At 39.4% G+C, this 24108-nt stretch overlaps 1 protein-coding gene across 1 annotated transcript in view; it reads right to left on the bottom strand.

Annotated features, from left to right (window-relative positions):
* Positions 1 to 5285: 5285 nt before the first annotated feature.
* Positions 5286 to 24108, bottom strand: part of FLT1 (fms related tyrosine kinase 1) — a 191136-nt gene continuing 172313 nt past the window's right edge. The window contains exons 26-30 of the mRNA XM_027877641.1: positions 16145 to 16250; positions 15886 to 16028; positions 12683 to 12767; positions 8528 to 8622; positions 5286 to 6425 (exon numbers count right to left, since the gene is read on the bottom strand). Of these exons, the coding sequence (XP_027733442.1) occupies positions 6224 to 6425; positions 8528 to 8622; positions 12683 to 12767; positions 15886 to 16028; positions 16145 to 16250 (631 nt within the window). The 3' untranslated portion in view covers positions 5286 to 6223. The remainder of the gene's footprint in view (positions 6426 to 8527; positions 8623 to 12682; positions 12768 to 15885; positions 16029 to 16144; positions 16251 to 24108) is intronic.

Here is a 24108-nt window from a genome sequence, read left to right as displayed (position 1 = left end):
GTTCTTGCCCCAATAACTTGGATCTTTGAGTTTATCAAACACTAGATTACTATGGTCAATGTACATGCACATGTAGATTGTGTGCCTAATGTATTCCAATGATCAACTGCTCTATTTCTTATCCAGTACCAGATTGTGTTGATTACTACTTTCCTAGTTGAGGTCCAGTACTGCTAGGCCTCCTTTCTTCACTTTTTTCCCCCATTGATTCCCTTGATATTCTTGACCTTTTGTTCTTCCAAATAATTTTATTATTTTTCTAGCTCTATAAAATAATTCTTTGATAGTTTGGTATGGCACTAAATAAGTAAGATAATTTAGATATTATTGTCATTTTTATTATATTTTCTTGGCCTACCCATGAACAGCTAATATTTTTTTACTTGTTCAAATCTATCTTTATTTGTGTGAAAAGTGCTTTGTAATTGTGTTCATGTAATTCCTATATGTGTGTCTTTTGGTAGGTAGACTCCCAAGAATTTTATAGTGACTGAAGTTATTTTAAATGGAATTTCTCTTTTTATTTCTTCCTGCTGGGTTTTGTTGGTATAGGGTTGTAATCTTCAAATGTGACAGCATTTCCTTTACTGCAGTCATAGATACTTAAAGGTATGATTCATAGAATCACTCGTTTTGAGTTGAAAGATAATGCAGTTCAGTCCTCATTTTTATTTAAAGGCTATTAGAGAATAATTGATTTCTTAGAGCATGACTTGATAGAAACAAAGGGAAAGCAATTTATCAGAAAGTTAATTCAAAATACTCATTTATACACAGAAACAGGAGATTTTATTTATATTCATAGTGATATATACTGAAGCTTTGGTCTGTATGATGCAAGTCCTGTTCTAAAACTGATCTTTAAAGTAGAAATATTTACAAGAATAAATATGCAGTGGAATTTACTACAAAATAAAATATCTTACATCCCTAGGCACTTTAAAGTTTCTAAGACACTTTCCTTGGGGCAGCTAGGTAGTGCAGTGGATAGAGTGCCAAACCTGGAGTGAGGAAGACTCATCTTTGTGAGTTCAAATTTGGTCTCAGACACTTACTAGCTCTGTGACTAGCTCATTTACCCCTGTTTGCTTCAATTTCCTCATTGTAAAATGAGCTGGGGAAGGAAAAGGCAAACCACTCCTAAATAGGGTCATGAAGAGTTGGACACAATTAAAAGGTGAAACAAAACATTCCTTACAATAGCCCCTATGAGGCTACTAATACAAATATTATCTTCATTTTACAGATCAGGAAACTATTGACTTTATGTTTATTTGTATTTATCTGTGTATATGATTTTCCATAATGCTTCCTCCTTACCCTCCCTCCGCCAAGTATATATTCTTTCTCTCTCTCTTTGTTCCTCCCTTTCTTTCCCTCCTTCTCTCTGACTTTCTCTCCTTCTTTCTCTCTCTCTATTCTTATTCTTCTTCCTTTCTCTTTCTCTCACCTTGTTCCTGTCTGTCTGCCACACTTAGCACAGTACTTCACACAAAGTAAGCACTGAATGAGTGCTTCATTCATTTATTTATATTATGGAAATTAGTAGTCATACAAATTAATTTACATTCTTTGATTTAAAATGTCTGTTTGGACTATGTAGTAATCCATGGCAGTGATCCTCTTGGTATAGTGGGGAGGGAATAAGAGTTTATTAAGTGCCTTGTTGTTCAGTTGTTCAATGATGTCCTACTCTAGGTGACCCTGTAGACCTTAACTTTCCAATAGTGTCTGTGAGGTTTTCTTGGCAAAGATTCTAGAGTGGTTTGCTATTTCCTTTGTCAGTGGATTAAGGCAAACTGAAGTTAAGTGACTTGTTCAGGGTCACACAGCTAGTGTGAGTATCTGAGGCCAGATTTGAACTCAGGTCTTCCTGACTAGCTGCCCCTATTAAGTGCCTACCGCATGCCAAGTACTACACTAAGAACTTTACAAATATTATCTTGCTTGATCCTCACAATAACCCTGGGAGGTAGGTGCTAGTATTATCCCCATCTTATGTTTGAGGAAGCTGAGGCAGAGAAAGTCAAGTAACTTGACCAGGATATCCTAGTAAGTGAAACAGGATTTGAACTCGGGTCTTCCTGACTCCAGACCCAGTGCTCTTTCTACTATACCACCTTGTTGGAAAGATCACTGTCGACAGACCTGGCATCCAAACTCTACTTCTGCTCTTTACCTCCTGTGTGATTTCCTATGGGCAAATCACTTTGCCTTTTCCTCATCTATAAAATGAAGGAATGGCAGGAGATGACCTCCACAGTCTCTTCCTGTTCACATCCCATTTTTTCCAGCTCTCTATCCTATGTCTTTTCTCTTTCAATGATGTTCCCTAACCATAGCTTTGGTGTTGTAAGAAGAATACAGTATTCTTCTCGTGCTTTACCTCCAGCAATGCTTCCTGAAAGTGTCATTAACAGCAGGTGGCAGAATGACAGTTTGATAAGACATTGTGCATAATAGTATATGGCATTCTCCATCTCCCCACAATCCCAGAATGTAATACCCAGAGGAAAAAAAAAAGGAACAAGTAATTCTTATGCTCGCCATATGCAACTTGGGCTTTTTACTGAAGTTTGGCAGGAATTCTTTAGTGAGATTTTCTTTTCACATCTCTGTAACTAAGATCATGTTTATCAAATGGGAAACAATTTAGGAATATCATAAAATCTGGGTCAGGGGCTAGGAGGGACCTCAAAAGTCATCTAGTCCATACCCTTCATTGTAAAGATCAGGAACCAAGATCCAAAGAGTTTAAGTGACTCACCCGAGGTCATACAGGTGATAAATTGTAGAGGTGGTACTTGAATCTAGGTTCATTGACTCTTAGTTCACCGTACTTTCCATTGTACCATGTTGTGTCTCCAAAGAGATCTCTTTGTAAGTCAGGACGCCTTCATTCCGTTTTACTCAACTCTAGCATGGTGATGTCATTTTGGTCCTCTACAAGAACCATCTAATGCATTTCACCTTCCACCAGCTCTTCATTCAAGATTAGTTTTTCTTCTTATGAAAGTTTATCTTGAAGTGTCTATTTGTCTGGGCAATTTGCTCATTTTGCTTCTGTTTTTGTTTTTAGTTTAGTTTTAGTTTTTAGTTTTTGTTGACTATTTGCAGTGTTCTAGATTTTTCAGAAAAGGTCCTTTTCTAAATGTGTGATTTGTGTGCCTCCATTGTTTCACTTTAAAGTTAATCATCAAGAATTACTCAGATGTTTTGGAGAGTTAATTTATTAAATGAAGATACTTAAAATACATTTTGTTAAATGACTAGAAATACAAGACATGACCAAGACCCATTCATAACTGCAGCATACATTGTTTGTATAAAAGTAACTTTAAAAATTCCAGTTTCCTTAAATATTTGTGCACAAAAAGCATATACATATAAATATTATATATATATATATATATATACACATATGGTTTCTACCCACTTGATCAAAGATGTATTAGAAAGATTAGGCTTCTGGTTCAAGATTTTTATAGACTGAGAAACCAGGCATAACTCCAATGTTTAATCAGTGCTGAAGCATTGTTTTGAATGTCTAATCAGCATTTTTTCCTAGCTGAGTACAAACGGATAAAGTCTTCCCCACTCAACCTGCATCATTCCATCCTCCCATTAATCATGAAATGAAATCTTCTATTTTAATTCTGAAATGGTGCTACCTGACTTTGTTTGGAGTTGCTGGGTTTGGTGATTGGACAACCTAGTTGTAAGCTTTTCTACATCATTGTCTTTGTCTGATTTGGAAAATTAGAGAATTGATTTGGGATTTTGTCTTTTTCTTTTTGTAATTTCTGTTTTATTTCCTGATGTTTCTGGCTGTCTAACTTGTACTTTTAGTCAGCCATGACTGATGGGAAGTGTGAAGAAGAGAGAAGACACAGCCTTACCTTCCCATAGGTACCGATCCTCTTCCTTTTGTTTTGCTTCATTTCTTCTCTGGTGTATCTGTTTTTGTTTTGTTTTTTGCTAAGCATTGGGGTTAAGTGACTTGCCCAGGATCACACAGCTAGTGTCAAGTGTCTGAGACCAGATTTGAACTCAGGTTCTCTCCACTCCATGGCTGATACTCTATCCACTGTACCACCTAGCTGCTCCCTTCTGTGGTATATCTGGATCATCAGACTCCACTCACTACTCACCTTTAGGCTTCCATTTTCCTTCCTGGGAATGTCTTCATTTAAATGGTGCTTTGTCCTTTTCTTTTCCATGCAAATGGAACTCTGGGACTAGTAGTTGAAAGAGTATGTCAAATAGGAAAGCATAAATACCTCTCTCATTCAACTTACACATTTGAGGACAATGAAATGTAGTTTGGTCTAAAGAGAGTGGCAGCTTCCATGATGTTGACTGGTCTATCTGCTTCTGGGTAGAGATCCCAGTGGGAGTACCTGGCTCTCCTTCAAGCATGGCCAGATTTTAGCTTTATTTTTCCTTTATGGGTTGTAGCTCAAGCCAGGCCTTTCCAAATCTCCAGGCCTTCAGAACAAACACTTCTTGATATACTGGTTCTCTTCCTTCATCTGTCAGTGTTTAGGCCCAATGACTTAAGGCAAGGGATAGAAAAAGTGAAAGTGGACATTCCTCCTCTAGATGGCTGATTAGCCAACCTCTCCTGATTGTAATGGCATGCATAGATAACGTAAGGCCTTATGGGTTGTATGTTACAAGGATTTTAAAGTGCTTAATTGATAATATCTAGTTCATGTTCTCCAGCATTCCCCATAGGAGGGAAGGAATCCCTATCAGATTAGTTAATCAGCTGAAATAGGGATTTAGGTATCTTTCTTGTTGCCTGACCTTATTGTAGGAGATGAATTAGTGTAATTGGTTTCCTTTTTCTTCCCTTTCCCTAGTCTTTATTTTGCCAATTTGAAAATCTTGTCCTCGAGTCTTTCTCCAAAAGCCTACATCTTTACTCTAAACTTCCTTTTTATGAATCACTATACAAAATCTGATACAAAAGTAACATAAATAGTTTTTAGCTCCTGTACATAAGTACTGCTAATGATAACGAGATTCATCATTGTAAGTCTAAAATGTGGTCCTGAGCCCAATAGCCAGCATTCATTAGACCCAACAGTCATTAGACCAAGCTAATAACCATTAGCTTCATGGGATTTACATACGGAAGCTGGAGCCATCCTGGCATGGTATCCCCAGATCTATGTGCATAGGAAAGACAGATCAGTGAGATTTGTTAAGGCCAGTGGTATAGACAATGATCAGTTAAGTGGTACAAATATCACAATGAAAATTTCTTGGCATGAGAATGGTTTACAGTAACATTTCCAAGGAAAGTCTTTATTCTTCCCTTCCTGGAATTCAAGAAAAAAAAATGTTTTCTTTTACTCCATCATTCTTTCTACTCGCTTGTTTTACATGCTCCAAATGTAAGATATATTTGGTGAAGAAGGGGCAGCCCATGACGGGGGTGCTATGCTATTCTTCAAATCCCCACCACATAGACACAGCTCCTTTCTTGCCTTTTCCTTTCTTTTGTGTACCTCTGTTTTCTTCTGTCCTCTCTCCTCCTGTATTCCATTCCTATATCTTAAGTGTACTTGTGGCACCCATGGCAAATGTTTAGATTGCTGTTGGCCCTCAGAGTTCTTTGTTTTGATGCTGCTGGGCCTGGAGATAAAAGGATGACCTAGAACCAGAGAGCCTTAGAACAAGAACCAAAGATAATTATTGGTCTCCTAGAGAATAGGAAAATAGAATTTAGATTTGGATAAGGCCTTAGCAATCATCTAATCCAAACCCTTCATTTTATAGTTCAGAAAACCAAGATCTAGGTAAGTTTCCCAAGGTCATGCAGGTAAAAGAGCTGGGTCCAGGTCCCCTGACTCCAAGTCAGTGCTCTATACCATGCTGCCTCTCTTGATTTCTTTCACTGGACAACCATTATTTTTCCTTGATTATCCAAATGTTAGACTCCCCAGGGGCCTAAGAGGAGAGGATTATGCTGCTGGGCCCAGGAATAATTTAGATCATTTACTGTATATCTGGAGGCTTTAGTGAGAATGCCTCTGTTCATGTTCATGTTCATTTCTTTTTGTTAGTCCGGAAAAGCACTCTTAAAAAAGAAATTAAAAATGGCTCCCGTGGAAAGGAAAGGGGTTAAAACATACATGGATTACACAGGAGAAAATTAATTTATATCAGATATAAATATGCATTTGCTTCTTGCAGTACTGCTTATGCTCAAGTGTTAAACGGGTGGGTTGGAGTACAAGACCACTGAATTGTAGTCTGGAGGAGGAGAGCAGCATGAGATCTTCCTTTCCAGCTCAGAGTTGTCGTATGTAAATCTGCGATTGACTTCATTGACATGACCACAGCTGAAATGGCAGAAGTTGGGCCTGGTCATGTCAGAAAGGCCCGATTCCTTGCTTCTGCTGGTCACTTTTAAGCTACAAAAAGAAAATTTTAAAAAGTTTGTTTTGTTCTCTCCTTTTCCTGAAAATGAACATGTCGCTAATGTTCATGTGCTAATCTAATCAGTACGTGTATTCACTTCCCATTTAACTTTGCTCTATTTGCTTTCCTAAACTCAGTCATTTCATGACAATGAGGTCACAAGAGGAACTAGATATGTGGGTAAATCAGGGCAAATCCACTATTCACTAGTGGGAAAACAACTTAAAGATATACACACACTTCTTGCCAGTGGGTCAGTAATAGTTGTTTCATGTTGAAGGGCTGGCATAATTTTGCTGCTGTTACCATAATACAGTAGCACATTCTCAGCAATAGAAAGGCCCTAAAGGACCAGGCCTAACCCGTACCTTAAAAATCTTTTCTATGTCGTACTCAAGTGGTTATTCATCCCTCCTTTTATCTTTGAAACATGTTTCCCTCTCAACCCAGGAGCTTTGGGGAGTATGAGAAAATAACTTTTTTCCCATTGATTTAGGAGAGTTAAGAATGATTTTGTGGCCTGGATTTGCCTGTTATGCTTTATTAGCATAATTCAATTATCTGATTTTTGCTGATTTGTCTGGTCTGTGAGTAGATTCTGTACTAGATGGATCCTCAAGCCTAAGTTACATTTCCCTTCCCTGACATTAAACCTTCCCTATTGCAAAGGGAAACATTGTAGAAGATAAAAATTAATGGGACTTCATATTACTATGGTCTCCTGGGGCATTTCCAATCCTGTAAGGATAGCATTAGCAGATTAGGGTCTATACATAATCATAAATTGAAAGAGTGAGATCTCAGACGTTGGAGAAAACAGCTTCTGTGCTCAGCTTGACACATTCCATATAAACAAATGCTAATATGGAAAACTCAGTTTTTCTCCCCTCCTCACAATCTTAATTGAAATATTCAGGTTGATAAATTATGTCCAACATGTCAGTCTTGTATATCCTGATTGGCAGAAGACAAATGCCTTGATTAAATTTTTAGAACCAATATAGTAGATATTATAGGCTGGATTGTTCCCTTAGACAAATAAGTGTTATAGTCTACTGGTTCAGGCAATTATTCATGTTAAAAGTGTTTCAACAACAGGAAAAAGTCTTCAGGACTTGGGCCTCTTTTATCCCTACCTCTTCATTGTCAAGTTAATGTCTTTCTGTCCCTTTATCTTCCATGACTCAACACTGCATGATTATAATTGTTATATTAATGTTTAGCTGTTAAATGGAGTCAAATATATGAAATTTAGCTTGAGAAAATTCTGGCCACTCCAGTTTCCTTTTCATTTGTGACTTAGAACTACATGGGCTATTTAGATGAGTTTCTTGCCGTCATAGGCCATAGAGTTGCATGAAAGGGCAGATAGAGCTTCTTTGAGAAAAGGCCAGCAGTCTCTTCCAGTATCAGCCTGACCAGGGAGGAGAAGGGGCATCTACCAACACTCGTCTCCCTTGGGCCCAGTTCCCTTTCCTTAGGTCAGGAACACAGCCAAAGAAGCTGAGGTGAGTGGGGCTGATGAGAGGGCATGGATGTATTCTGAGAAGCAGTGACGGGGATGATGGGATAAATAGGTATCTAATTGCTCTAGCTTGTGCTGATTATTTACGTCAGATAGGTTCATTGTGGAAAGGGAGAAAAAGGCAGAAGAATCAAACACTTGGCTGCCAGAAAGTAGAAGGATTAAAAGACCTTTACTTCATCTCTGAATGACTGACTTTAGTGAGCAACAGTAATCATCTCCTAAGCACAGAGAGAAAGGGTATTCAGCTACTTTCTGGTTATCAAGAACTAACCCTGGTATGATGAAGATGGGAGAGCATTTCCCTTTGGAAAGAATTTCCATTTAATTTTCCATTTCTTTAGAACCCAGCTGTTCTTGGCTAGTGCACTATGACCATAATGATTTAGAGCTGGAAAGGACCTTATTTGATACCTTTACCCACAACCCTAGCAAAAACTTTTTTCTGAAACTCACACTAGTATAACATGTGGTTTTCTATATGTCTCTGAAAAAGACTTTGAGAGTAGTCAGCCTTCCAATGTTCTTGCCCATCTCCCCATTCCCCATCCTGGTCCCCACATTCCCTACCCAAACATCAAGGTGGACTTAGGTTTGCTCTCTGTCCAAGTGAAGCGCTTCAGCTCTTGGGGTGCCAGCACCATGCCACTATCTGCCTGGTAATCCTGTGGGAGGAGGAATAGAGTTACGCTCTGTGATCAGCAAATGCAGAACAACATGGCTTCAGAGGCTCAGACTTGGCCCATCCTGCATTGGGTGTTTTGCACCCCATTCTAGGACTTCCAACTCACCATTAACTTTGCTTGTGGGCATGCATCCAATTATACAGACATGCATGAATGAATCTGCCTATTAGGTAGGTGTTTTTGATACCAACGACCCCAAATATTGAAAGTGAATTCAGCAAACATATAAGAAAGGAGAGAACACTAACATTGGGACCAGAGAAGGTTTCACTTCTCTGTGGGATTTGAGGAAAGAAAAGGATGGATGGAAAAGATGAGATAGAAGTAGAATATGGATAGAAGTAGAATATGTAGGACTTGGCAACAAATTGGATATGGGAGAGTGGTGAAGGAATAAGGGAAAAGAAGAGTCAAGAATGTCTCCAAGATTATGGATAGGGTGTCTGGAGGGAAGGTGGTGCCATCAACAGAAACACTGAGGTATGGAGAAGACCAGATTAAAGAGACATCATGAATTCCATTTCGAACATGCCTCAAGGACACTGAGGAGGAAGTGTCCAGCAAACAAGTCATGCAGAACTGGAGCGCTGGAGAAGAACCAGGGCTGGACATAGAGAATTCAAAATCAGCTTCTTAAATATGCTACATAAGCCCATGGAAGCTGATGTGCTTCCCTCAGAGATAAGGAGAGAAAAGGGTCCACAAATGGTAGAGGGAGACCAGTCCATCAAAAAGGACTGAAAAAGAGCAATGAGATAGCAAGAGAACCAGGAAGGCAGTTATGGAGCCTAGGTAGGAGAAAATATCTGGGATGAAGGGATGATCAAGGAGAATGAGGACTGTGTAAAAAAAAAAAAAGATCACCAGATTTAGCAGGTGAAATTGGCGATTGTAAGAGTTTGCCAGTGAAATGAAGAAAAAATATGATAAAGATGATAGCCTAAAGGAATGGCATGGTCAAGTGAAGGACTTTCAAAGAAGAGTTATCCTGTAGGACAGTGAATGGGGAAACTGAGCCTTTGCCTGGAGCCATCATGTTCCATGTTCCTTTTTTGATATGTTCTTTCAATAATAATAAAAATAAATTCATAAAGTAAGTTTATGTAACCTTCCCACCCACTCCCAGCCTTCCTCATTTCTGTTTATGGTGCCACCATCCTTCTAATCACACATTCAATACCTGAGAGTCCTCCTTGGCTGACCCTTCTCTCTCATCCTCCATATCCAATCAGTTGCCAAGTCTCATCAGTCCTACCTGCAAGGCATCTCTTGCATCCATTTCCTTCTCTCCATTCACACAGGCTATACTGTACCCTCATTCAGGGCCTCACCAGACCTTACTGGTTTCCCTACCTAGATTCTCCTCCAATTTATCCTTCACATAGAGCCAAATTAATATTTCTAAAACACTGATCCAACTATGTCACATTATACCCCCTCCCCCAAATCTTCAATGCTTCTTTATTGCCTCTGGGACAAAATATAAACTCTGCTGCCTGATACTTGAAGTTCTCCACACATCTGGGTCCCACTTATTTTTCCTATTTTATTGAATATTATTCCCTTCATACATTTTCAAACGTTCCAGTCAAACTGACTTACCACATGTTTCCTGAACACTACATTCTCCATAGACTGCCTATGTACCTTTTCACAAATGGTACCCCATGTTAGGAAGGGCCTACTGCTTCATTGTGCCTTATAGAACCCCCAGCTTCCTCCCTGAATATATGACACATGCCACTTCCTACATGAAGCCTTTCCTTATCCCCCCAGCTCCCTCTTAAAATTATTTTTAAATTGTATTTTGTATTCACTTGCCTATATTCTGTGTTCTCTGGGTAAAAATATAAGTACCTAGTAATAATTATTAACTAGCATTTATATGGCACTTGAAGGTTTGCAAAGCACATTACAAGTATTTCATTTGATTCTCACAACAACCTTGGGAGGTAGATGCTGTTATTATCTCCATTTTGCAGATGAGTAAACTGAGGCACAGGGAGATTTAAATGTCTTGACCAAGGTCAGTCACTCAGCTAGTAAGTGTCTGTTGCTGCAGTGGGACCCAGGTCTTCCTGACTCCAAATCTAGAGCTCTATCCAATGCACTACCTGGCTTGCTCTAAGTAGAATATAAAATCCTTGAGAGACTGTTTCATGTTTGTGTTTGTATCCTCAGGACCTTGCACTACTCCTTTAGGTATTAGGTAACTAATAGGTAGTTTAATTAGGCAACATATTAAGTAACTAATAAATGTTTAATTGAACCAAATTGTGTAAACATAAAAGTCACTTCCCATTTCTTGAGCTCCATTTCATCCTCTATAAATTTAAAGAGTTAGACTAGTTTTTCTCTAAAGTTGCTTCTAGTTCTAAAAGACATCCAGTGAATTAGTAATGATTTGGTGTTACCTGAACACTCATTTTGGGGAATTTTCTGGTCATTTTGACTCTGTGTTCTAGTAAATTTTTTTTTCACTTCTCACAGTTTGTCACAGTTTTCTCTTTGTTTAAATGTACGATGCTTCATCACTTCTTTGTCCTGTGCCCTCTTGTCCTATAGTCACTCTTCTCTCATCTTGCAATTAACATTATTCTAGATTATTCTCACCCATTTCTATTCACAAGCTGCTGAAAGAATCTGGAGGAAATCTGACAACTGTGCTGAGTCCACTATAATTCTCATTATCCAACCTCAACTGGGCTTTCCCTGCTGTGAGGTGGTCTTTTTATTCCTCCTAAATTGATCCCCTATGTCACTCCCCACAGAAGCTATTCCAAACATTCCTTTCCTTCCTTCCTTCCTTCCTTCCTTCCTTCCTTCCTTCCTTCCTTCCTTCCTTCCTTCCTTCCTTCCTTCCTTCCTTTCTTTCTTTCTTTCTTTCTTTCTTTCTTTCTTTCTTTCTTTCTTTCTTTCTTTCTTTCTTTCTTTCTTTCTTTCTTTCTTTCTTTCTTCCTTTCTTCCTTTCTTCCTTTCTTCCTTTCTTCCTTTCTTCCTTTCTTCCTTCCTTCCTTCCTTCCTTCCTTCCTTCCTTCCTTCCTTCCTTCCTTCCTTCCTCCCTTCCTCCCTTCCTTCCTCCCTCCCTCTCTTCTATACCTTTTCTTCACTCTTCACTTAACATTTTTCTCAGCTGAGGACCTTGCCTGTTATTATGCTGAAAAAAAAAATTGGGGCCATTTGATATAAACTCCTCTCCTCCCATTCTTTTAATCTCAAAACTCATTGACATCATCTCCCAATCTCCTCTTTTTCCTCAGTCTCTGATAAAGAGGTGACTCTTCTCCTTGCCAAGGCAAGCACCTCTACATGTACACTTGATCCCTTCCTCTCCTATTTTTCCCAACAGATTGCAACCTCAGCCCACCTCTCTCTCAAATCAAGTCTTCTTCATCCATAAAAAACCATCAGTAGACCCTACTCTCCCCTAAAACTATTGTCTAATATATCTCCTTTATTTCTGAGCCAAACTTGATAAAGTTAGGTACACTCACTGCCTATACTTTCTCTGACTACCTTTGCAATTTCTCCCCCCTCAACCCTTTGCAGTATGACTTCCAACAACATCATTCAACTGAAATTGCTCTCTACAAAGTCACCCACAATCTCTTAATTTCTCAAGCATAATCCTCAGCAAGAGTAGAGGAGTGAGCAGGCAAAGATTGCACCAATGTTATGAACCAGGGAGACTGGAATGGAAAGTTTGGAAGAAGGGGACGGCTAGGAAGGGCGGAGATAAAGAGTTCTGTTTTAGCCATTTTGAATTTGAGATGTTTACGATTGTGGTTGATGTTTATGAGATATCCAGTTGGAAATGTTCAATACACAGTTGTTGACGTGAGACTGTAAATCAGTGGAGAGACTAGACTCGGGAGTCATCTGCAGAGAAATTATAATTAGACCCTCACTACAATCCTTGTTGCCAAGCAGTCTTAGGCTAGTGCTAGCCAGCCAGGCTGCAGGAGACTCCAGGGTTGCTCTGATGTCTGATAATCCAGATTAGTGCAATTCATCAACGGCAGGAATCTGCATTACTTACCTCAAACATGGTGGTGGCCTTTGGGGAAAGCTCTTCAAAGGTTTTTACTCTCTGTGGGTGTGTGAATTTGAAAGCATTTACATATCTGTTCAAATAGCAGAGAGAAAGAAAAAAGTCAAGGCTGGGAAAAGGTATGCAGCTTTGGTTGACTAGAAACTATAGGGGTACTGGGTGGTACCCAAGGTAAACAGAGACATCAGTAGGGACCGATGAGCTCTTCCCACAGGTTGAAATCTTAATAACTTTTTCCTGGGAATTCTGATGCTATCACTGCTACTTCTAGTAGAGTCCATTAAAATCCTGATGTCTCAAGCCAAAAATTGCCAAAAGACCCCTCTGCAGAGGTCCCTGCCTCCAGAAATGCCCTCGCCATGCACTCTTCAGGAATCCTCCACAGTAAAAGAGCCCGCAGACTCCAGAGGGCCTTCCTAAGCAATATCACCACCTAGAGAGTAGCAGCCACCTCATCTGCAAAAGCAGCATGAAATAAGGAGAGGCAGTTGTTGATATATTTCAGTCACATCCAACTCTTCATGACCCCATTTAGGGTTTTCTTGGCAAAGATACTGGAGTGGTTTGCCGTGTACTTCTCCAGCTCATTTTATAGATGAAGGAACTGAGGTAAATAGGGTTAAGCGACTTGCCCAGGGTCTCACAGCTAGTAAGTTCTGAGGGCAGATTTGAACTCAGGTCCTCCTGACTCCAGGGCCAGTGCTCTATCCACTGTACCACCTAACAATGAGAGGCAGTAGAGTGTAGGAGAAAGAACTTTGGATTTGAATTTTTGCTCCATGATCTGTGTGACTTTGAGCAAGTCACTATAATATTTTGTTTTTCAGTTTACTTATCTATGAAATGGAGGTAATACCTGCATGCAGAGTTGCTGGAAGGATAAAGTAGGAAAACATTTTTAACGTGCTTTATAACCACAACTACTGAACTTGGAGTCAGATCTGGGTTCAGATTACTTTGAAACTCTTTGTGTGACCATTTTCTCATCTTTAAAATGGGAATACTAATTTCTGTACTTCTATCTCATAGGGATGTTGTGAAACTCAAGTGAGATGATAGTATGTAAAACTTGCAAACATTAAAGTGCTTATATGGATGTTATTACTAATATGAATTACTATTATTTACTATTACTATTATACATCATTTTCAAGCTTGGAAAGAACTTCAATAGGTCTAACCCCTTTATTTTACAGATGAAAGAACAACATTACAAAGAGGTCAATTGATTTGCCCAGAAGTTATGTGGGTTGGTATCCAGCCATTTGTACTGGTCTTTTGTGACCAGTAGCACTTGGCCTTGGGACAACCCATTAGAATGGAACAATCCTTAGAGCAAATTCATTTGTATTTGATCAATAGTTGTCCAGGAGCTAGTAAGCCAGTGGTTAGGAAAGGATGAGATTGTCTAGATTGGGGGAAAGTGGAAAGTGTTTTTGTGCTACCATGCCTGCCATGGATTATCTTTGCAGATTTTTAAGACTGTTAAATTGTTCACTCACAAAGGCAACTCCAAATTCACCTGCTGATTGATTTTAAATAGTTGAAAGGTTACCATGTAGAAGAACTTACATACTTGCTCTTTTGGGATCCAGAAGGCAGAACTAGGGCCAATGGATAGAAGTTATAGGGAGGCAGGTTTCAGCTCAGTATAAAGAAGCACTTCCTTTATAATTGGAATGGGCTTCACCCAGGAGTTAGCTCACATTTAATAGCTTATATTTATCTAGCATTTCAAGGATTCTAAAACATTTTATTCAATATAACCCTGTAAGGTAGGTAGTAAAAGTTCAAGATCACTGGATTTGGAACTGGAAGGGGACCTTAGAGGCCCTTGAATCCAAGTTTCTCATTTGAGGAAAGTGAGGCATGGGATGACTAAATGACTTGCCCAAGGTCACACTGCTAGCTTCTGTGGAAGAATTTGAACCCAGTTCTTCCTGACTCCAAGTCCAGCAATATATCCCCTCTACTATGCTATCTCTTATTTTAGAGATGAAGAAATTGAGGCTTTGAAAGGTTAAATGTTTTGTTCGTGGTCTCATTGCTAATAAGTGTTACAAAAGGAATTCAATCAAACTCAAATTTTCTGATTCCGCAGAAACTCAGTGTTGAAAGGATTTTCAGAGACCATCTAGTCTAACCATATCTGAACAAATATCCCCTCCACAAGATCCCCAAAGTAGTCATTATGGAGCTTTTGCTTGAAAACCTCTAATGAGGGCAGATGATTTCCTCTTGAGGCAGACCATTCCCTCTTGGATACCTCTGTGAGAGTTTTCCCTTACTTTGAGCTGAAATTTGATTCTCTAGAACTCTACCTCCTTTAATTCTGTTTTCCTGGGCCAAGGAAAACAAGTCTAATCTTTATTCCACAAAATAGCTGTTGTGGAAGTAGGTTCAGGCTAAGAGCCATTAGAGTTTTTCTCCAACTGGCATGTATCACCCAGGCCCTGGGAATATGCCCAGTACTTGACCCTAGGGTGGAGAAAACACTGCAGGACAAACTCAACTTGGATAGGCTGAACTTGAGCTAGATCCTCTCTACATAAGATCCTTTGCATACAGACCCTATTTAAACCACAAAGCCTCCCAAGGAAGCTAAGTCCAGATGTCCTTTTGTTATTCTGTGCTGAACTCCCCATCATCACAGGAAATCTTTAAGCAGAGAATGGATGAGCACTTAGGGAGACACTGAAAAGGGAGCTCATGCTGAGACTGGACTTAGGTGATTTTTGAGGTCCCTTCAAAAGTAAGACACTATGGTATAGAAGCCTTCCCTAAATATATGTGCCCGCCTGTTCCCATCCTTACGTTCAATCCGGTTGTCTATGGCAGAATTCTACTGAGCACTCTAGCCTGAGAAGGCTGCTTCTGGAAAGCCTTGCAAACTGTGTCCTCATGGGAAGAAAAGAAACTGTAAAGATTCTAAGCTTTTCTAGGATTCTTGAGTGAAAGTCTTTAGTGTTTTTCCTGTTTATACATCTCACTCTTTGTTCTCTAGGAACATAAGAAAATCCCCTGTCTTATATGACCATATGCTTTTGACTCCAATAGAATGTAAGCTCTTTGGGAGAAGGAGCTGTTCATTTTTATCTTTGTACTTCCACTGCCTAGCACAGTTCTTGACACAAAGTAGATGTTTAATAAGTTTTTTGAACTGAATTGAGTTGAACTGCCTTTTGACTTACCTGACATCATCAGAACTTCCTGAATTGAATTTTGGAGTTGAACTATCCTCTTTGAAATAGAATTCAGAGAAGGCAGGGGTGGAATATGCAAACCCATTATTCCCTGTCAGTAATTTATTCAGTGGAATATAGTCTTTACCATCCTAAAACACCAGAAATATAAAATGTAATTGCACATATTATGGTGATCTTTAAAAAAAAAAAGATAAATTTGAAAAGGCATTTGATCCCTTGTAATTTTATACAGGTTTGGCTCTACCTTTTGCACATTTGCTTGAAGCAAGTCTCCTAGTTTTTCCACCAGTTCAGAAAATTTTGGCCTTTCCTTAGGGTCCTTATGCCAGCAATCCAACATGATTTGATAGCTGTTAAAATGAAACACAAAAGGAGACAAATGGACCTCAGTTAATATTCTTGTGGGTTGGAAGATTATCTATCTGGTGCCATTGTACCAATAAGGATTCAGTACTGTCATTACAGTATTTTGGGGAAAGTGGTGATTTCCATCACCTTTTGGATTTGCCCAAAGCTAGTATGTGAGAGGATATTTGTTCCTTTGAAGGCACTTTGACTGAAATTTGAGCAAGCTGTCACCAGATGTGTGGCCCAAATTTTTCATATTATAGGATTCATGCTTTTTCTATCAAATTACTGTAAAATAATGCATGATGAGCCCTCAGATAAACAGTAAATGAGACTCTAGGTAAGTGAAGGAGCTAGATCTCCAACTGATGGCTCCTGATTTCAGGCCCACTATCCTTTCTGCCTCACAATGGGGCCTCATAAATATTTAGAAAGTTGAATTGAATTAAATTCTCATGACAGTCATGTCACATAACAAAAGCTTTCCATTTCATAAACCAAGTTTATAAGAAAAAATGTATGACAATGAACTATTATCAAATTACTTTATATTTTTGGAAGTGATACACAATTTTAGCAAGATTTAAAGAAATAGAAACACATGGGTACAAATCAGATACCTTCTTTTCAACCTTCAACTATTATCAATTCCTTTGTTGTCAAGCCTTGATTTTTTCCTATTTTGCTTTCAAAAGAAAACTTCCTCCCAAATATGATACTCTGGACATTGAAAGGTTGAGGTTTTATTTACCTCTCTAGTACTTGGAATTAAAATGAGACTTTTCTTTTACTCCAATATATAATTTTTCTAACAAAAAATAAAACCTTATCTGTAACTGCTTTCTGCTGCTTACAAAAAAGTCTTAGACTGCCTTTGCCTGTACTTTTGAGTAGCCATATGTTTCTTTTTCTTTCCAAAGTCAGAAACAGAATAATTTTAGCTTTGGACCTGTTATTTTTCAAAAGGACAGTATAGCTGCCCTTTTGAAAATTGTAGGTTTTCTTCCTTGTGACCCACTTTTCTGGCCCTTGGAATTTGTTTCAGATACTTAAGGTTATTCAGTTGCTTCACTTAGGTGTCATTCAAATTTTATAGCCTGCATTTGACACAGATAACTTATATAAATTTGCTTTTTTTCTGTTAAGGGTCCTAAACTCTTTTTTTCCTCTTAGAACAACTTAAAAGTGTTCAAACAAAACAATATATAGTAATTTAAATAGAGATTATACAGGTAGTACCAAACAGGTCTGGCTGCTTCTTATCCCTCGCTTCTCTAGAAGCAACTGCCGTCTTAGTCCATACTCAATTCCATTTCTAACCACCCCTGTCTTTTTATCTGGCTGCCTGAGCCCTGACACTGCCATGGCAGTGTCTACCTGACCGCACCTCCTCCTCCTCTCCTCTTTAGGGGGAAGTTTGAGGCTCAAAAAAGTTGGAGGGGAGGCTCAAGGGCACTTCAGATGAATAGGGAGGTCTCTGGACTACTATCATTGCTATGGTCCAGCTATACTATTAGTTAAAATTAGCTTTTGTGGATTGACCTGGAACACTAACAACTAGTAATACTGTTTCTACTGCAGGTTCTGCCATGCTAGAGGGAGGAGAAAGTGAGGCTGGTGACTTTGCACAACCCTCCCTCACTCAAGTCCAATTCAATTGCAAGTCATATCATCATCATCCTGATATCATGGTCCCCTTTGAGAACGAGGGACAAACCACACAACCACAACCACACAACATGCTGGAAAGGCTTCAAGTATGGGACCAGTACCAAACTGAGTCTGTTTTCCCAGGACCAACTTAGCTAATCATGGAGAAGCACATCATTAGTAGGCTGGCTATTGAGTAATGAAATTTTTTTTGTCCGTGGCAACCAATGAAACAAAGAAAAAATTTAAAATGACACTTAGTCTTGTGCAGCCCCCTTTTGCTCCTGAAGTGATGGTGGCAAAGAGGTGGAAAAGGGGGCAGAAGGCACTAAGAATCACATAGTTTTTAGACCATCCACAAACTTCAGCTTAACTATTAGCACTTTAAAGGTCAGTTCCATGATCAATGACTAATGAACAGACATGTTGCTGGAGGCGCTGAATCATATCAACCTTCACATTCTTGCTATAAGTGAAACCAGAAGAAAGAAAGAAGGTGCAACAAAATGGAAGGATGGCTAATCGGTATTTCTTAACCGAGACAAAGAAAGGAGTTGGCAAAGTAGGTTATATGTCCAAAGGCTACAAGAAACATTATTTCATCGGATATTTCATCATCACATTGCAGTACTAATAAGTATATGCAAAAAAATTGTCATGGTAATAACACTAATATATGTTGCTGAGGATGAAGTGGTAGAGAAATTGTTTGAAAAACTTATTAAGATTCTCCATATCAAATCTGCATATACTCTGATACTTGATGACTTTCATACAAAGAAGAGAGGTGAGGATAAGGAGAAATATATGGGAAAATATGGTTCAGGAGGAAGAAATGAGAGAAGTCAAAGACTTGTTTATATGGAAGCCTCATCATTCATGAACATTTTCTTCAAAAATGAATTGGAAGGTGTTGGATATGGTGAGCACTAAATAACATCATAAGGAATGAAACTGACCACATTTTAGCAAACAGGGAGAGACTTATTGATGTAGGTGCTATCCCTGAGTCAGCTGTCTGTCTAGTCAGACCATCAACCAACTTGTCAGAGCTAAAATCAGAATTTATAATAAAAAAAGATAAAAAGGATGGGGAAAAGATGTGGTGTGTAGTTTAAAAAGTTTAACCTGAATTATTTAAACAAGTTATTGAAAATTTAAAAATGGGAAATGAACAACTGAAATGACATCAACACTGACTATAATAATTTCATCCAAAAGTTAAACCAATATAAGTTATTTGCCACAACAAAGAGACTTAAAAGAACCCAGATACATCATAGTCAGCAAATATTTGACTTGCTTGCCAAAAGGAGAGTGGTTGCCAAAGGCAACACTTGGTTAGAACATAAATATCTGTAATATCTTACAAAGAAGTATGATGGATGATCATGAGCAGAATTGGTTCATAAAACAGAGGGAAGCAGTAGAGAGTAAAACTAGTTAAAGCTTGGCAAGACACCAACTAAGTGAACTCATCCCAAGGTAAAGTGGTACAGTGGAAAGACTGAGATTAGAGAACCGGGGTTCCACTCCTATTTCTGACATTTACTATCTGGTGACATTAGGGAAGTCACAACCTCTCTGACCTCAGTTTCCTCATCTGTAAAGTTGGACAAGATAGTTCCCATTTTATGTTTATGACTCTAGATTCAAAGGGCATTCAAGAATGAAAACAGATACAAATAGAAGAAAAATGAAGATTTACAAAAAAAAAAAACTTTCAGCAAACTGTCTTCTCTATTAAAGATAATAGAACCTATCACAGTTGGACCATAAAATCCTGGAGATGCTTATAGAGGAGATAGAAATTGCTCTGAATAGAACAAACATGGGTAGAGCAGTCAGCCTGGAATAAGCATATATAGAGAAATCACACACATACATAATACATACATATGTTGGAGGTGACAATTGTGAAGGCATTGAGAAACTGAATTATAAGAGATTCAAAAGAAGGGAAGATAACAAAAACATGGAAAAAATCTCAGACTTTGCTCTTATCAAAAAAGTGACCAATAGAACATCAGTAATTACCTACTCTTTCATCTATATAAAATCTTTATGAGCATTATCTATAAAAGACTTGAGGGCAATCTAGATGAGAATATTAGTAAGGAACAAGCAGGCTTTCATAAATGGGGTACAGCTTTTCTTTTTGATAACTAAATAAAATATGTTCAGAATAGAAGATCCTATTGTGCTTATTGTCTTTTGATTACAAAAAAGAATTTGACATCAGCTGAGAAATAAAAGAGGCAGAAGCGTGCTAAAGGTAATAGATGGAAGCTTTATCCACTGCAGAGTCCACGTTGAGTGGTAGTTTCCTGTGAATGTTGAGGTTCTCCAGATGATTCTATTTATGAATGTCTTTGTGTTGATTGTGTCAGACCCTAAGACATTGCTGAAACTCCTGGAAGAGATCTATAGTCCCTCAAAAAAACCAAATCCTATTTCACTTCGCGATCTCATCAGCACCAGTGGATTCAGTTATAAAAGAGAAAGAAGAAGAAAGGGAAAAAGAGAGGGAGGAAGGAAGGAAGAAAAAGCATGAGTAAGAATTGTACATGATGTGTAGATGTGAAAGGGTTGTGATCTATACCGGTGGAAGGAATACCCAGTGTGGAGAGAGGGCCCAATGTCCATACTCAGCTGGAGTTAGTTGTTGCACTGGAGAACAAGGAGGAAACAGCAGAAGCTCTTTAGCTGAAGGGAATTTAGAGGAAGCTGGAACCTACGCAGCCAGGCATGATGCCACACACACGTCAGTGGAACCTCTGAGGGTGGCAAAGGGACAGAACTTTCAGCTGGCCATTTTGCTGTTTTCCTCTGTGCCCATCTCCCACAGCCTGACCTGCTGACTACACTTCTTGCTAGCTCCCTTGGACCCTGCTAACCTCCTGATTTGGACTCTGCTTTGGCTTCAGGCCCTGCTTGGCCTCTGGCTTTTTGACTCCCTGGTTACTTATCTTGGCTTGCTCCATATTGTGTTTACCCACTGCCTGCCCAAGAATGGCCTTGCTGTGGCCTCTTTTCCCCAAACTTTCCAAATTGGGAAAACTTCAATCAGCACTGTGGAATCCTTCCAACCACAGCCCATGGTGGGTTCTGCCTCCAATCCTGGCCCACACCAATGAAATTACAGATCCACCAAAGTACTGTACGCCCTTTACTGCTTCCCGAGCCTTTGCACACACAAGATATCATTTGCTCCTCGGATCAATGCTGTGCTATGGGGTTGTGCAGATATTATTCCCACTTTGTTTCAGGGAAAAGTAAGATTTGAAAAAGTTAAGTGACTTGTGTAAGGTCCCGCTGCTACCAGTATCAAATTGCGCAGAAGCATTTTGAAAAATATAAAGTAGGATACCCATAAATGGCAGGTTCCCTTCCACTGGCTGAGCAGGGGTGGGGGGAGAGTTGGGGAGCTGACTCTTGCTTCTTGTTCAGTTCTGACTTTTTGCTTGTCATTGAGTGGAGAGTAAACATTCTCCTGTCTCCTGTGTGAGACAGGGAGCTGAGATAAATGCTTAGAGCTACAATACAGGTGCCATGATGCCTCCCTAACATCTGCAGAGGGCTCCTCTCCCCTGACACCTCCAGTGCCCCTGACTCTTGCAATACTGACCTCCTATACCCTCCAGGTTATGTACATATAGCAGGACTTATCCTCTAGGAATTAGGAGTCTAAGGCAACATTATGAGTACAGCTCTCATATACCCAGTCTATACAATCAGATAGACATTACATTTCAAAAGTGATTTTAATAACAAAAATAATAATATTAGCTAGTATTTATATAGTGCCTATCATACATCAGCCACTGTGCTAAGTGCTTTACAATTATTATCTCATTTTATTTTTAGAACAACTCTGGGAGATAAGTGCTATTAAGATCTCCATTTTACAGTTGAAGAAACTAGGCAGACAGAGGGAAAGGGTCTTGCCCTGGTAAGTGTCTGAAGTCAAATATGAATATAGGTCTTTCTGACTCCAGGCCGTGTGTGTGTGTGTGTGTGTGTGTGTGTGTGTGTGTGTGTAATTATATATGGAGTGTTCCAAAGGATCACCCTGTATATACATATAATTTTTTTTAAACTAGACCTATGATTTCAGTGGGAGAGGGGAACTCATCATGAAGATTGCTTTCTACCAGTGCCCACTGGTACCTGTCCATAACACAGTCTTACAGAGTTGCCTGGGGCATTGAGAGGTTAGTGACTTTCCCAGGGTCAGAGTCAGTATGAGTCAGAAGTGGAACTTGAGCCAGACCTTCCTAAAGTCAAGGCCAGCTATCTAGGCTTTACAGCACTTGAGAGAAGGATACTCCTTGGGCCCCAAGGTCCTTCCCTGCCAGATGCTCTCGTATTGACCTTCAGCTACTCCACCCTCACTACGATGCTGATCACAATATTAAGGGGACCTTAGATCTGTGGCTTACTAAAACTTTGGAAGCTGTCAGAATGAGTGAGCCAAATATACAGATAAAATATAGATAAAGCAATCAAACAATTTTTTTCCTAGGTAGAAATGAAAAAGTGCTCCTGAGGTGGGAGCAGAAGGGTCACACCAGGACCTTTCTTCCTTGGGCTCTTTGGAAAAAACTGGGTTTGATTTAAGCCTGTGGGCATCGGAATCCTAGTGGGTTTCTTTCTGGAGAACCCAGTGAAACAGACCACCTACAATTCATTGCTTTTTTTTTCTCTTTGATTCTTGGTCACTCCTTTGCCTGAAATTCAGATGCAACTCAACCCAGCAAACACCAAAAAAATCAAAACATTCATTGCTTATTCACTTATTGAACAGCCATCTGATTAAACAGACTCTGGGCAAGGAACCAGAGATTCTGCCTTATAAAGTTTTACGTCACTAAGTAAACAGCTTTAAAAAAGTAAAGAAATGACATTAGTCACCACCATCCCCATGGTCCTTCACAGATGAAGCCAGGACCCAGGGCAAGGGGTACAGAGCCTGAGGAACACATTTCTTTTCCAAAGCAGCTGCCCTAGCACTCCAGGACACATCATTCTAGGTCCAGTTCAGGTCAGAGAGGCCCAGTCCTGGGAAACTGCTCCCCACCCAGGTCTTTCTAAGGTTGCATTAGACAAGGAGGAAACCACTTCAACACCCTCCAAAAGACCTGAAGCATTGACAAAGGCTAAATTCTGCACCTCTAAGCAAAAGTTTCCCAGCAAGACTCCTTAAGCTTCATTGATTTTAAAATAAATTGGTCTCTAGAGGACAGTGTCCTTTCCCTCTTCTTCATGGGCCTCTTGAGGGGATGTTTGGGTACCTTTAATAAATGATTGTCAAAGAATAAGTGATTGACTGGGCAGTATTTGATTTGAAAGTGAAAGTAATTTAAAAGTAAAGTATTTTAAATTTCATATGTTCTGTACCTTATTCCTCTCTCCCAACATAACCTCAGTGCCTTTGCAGACCAGAATCTGTAGATTTGGGATCATTGTCTTTGCACAAAGAAATAATTCTTAATCTTTTGTATAACTTGTCAATGGAGCTGGTCCTGGTAATAGAGACCTACTCTAGCTGGTTTCATATTAATGTAAAAGGAGAAAGAAAATCCTTTTGTGATGTGAGGCATGTGTAAACTCTCAAAGAAGTCTTTCTTCTGTGGGGTTCTATTGATTCTATCCAACAAACAGTGTTTAATGTGTGAAAGGCATCATGTGCTAGGTCTTGAGATACCTAGAGAGAAATAACAGATTTTAGTCTGAAGGAGCTTCCAAATGAATTGGTTGGGAGGGCATGGGAAGGACAGGTGTACAAATTATTATGATATAAGGGTTGTGGTTGTGGTTTGTCTTTCATTCTCAAAGAAGACTATGACATCAGGGAGATGACAACATGACTTGCAATTGAATTGGGTTTGAGTGAAGGAGGGCTGTGCAAGGTCACTAGCCTCACTTTCTCCTCCAAAGCCATCTGGGTCCAGTGGCCAGACATCGATCAGGATGACTGGAGCAGGATGCAGTGGGAGACCTTGGTCTTTTTAAAATGATACAAGGGAGAGGGGGAAGGAGATGTGTGAAAGAGAAGGCTAAGCAAAGGGTGATGAGAGGTTACTTTCCTAAGGGGGAATCAAAGAAATATTTAAGGAGGAAGGGATACCTGAGTTGGGCTTTGAAAGAAGGGAGCAGAAGACAGATATAGGGAAAGAAGGGGGAGAAAAGTCTGGGCATGGGTGACTG

This window comes from Vombatus ursinus, unplaced genomic scaffold (assembly GCF_900497805.2).
Source record: "Vombatus ursinus unplaced genomic scaffold, bare-nosed wombat genome assembly UNPS02014813.1, whole genome shotgun sequence".
In the NCBI taxonomy this organism is placed as follows: Eukaryota; Metazoa; Chordata; class Mammalia; order Diprotodontia; family Vombatidae; genus Vombatus; species Vombatus ursinus.
The sequence above is the reverse complement of the archived record's forward strand: the minus strand, read 5'-3'. Positions and strand labels throughout refer to the sequence as shown.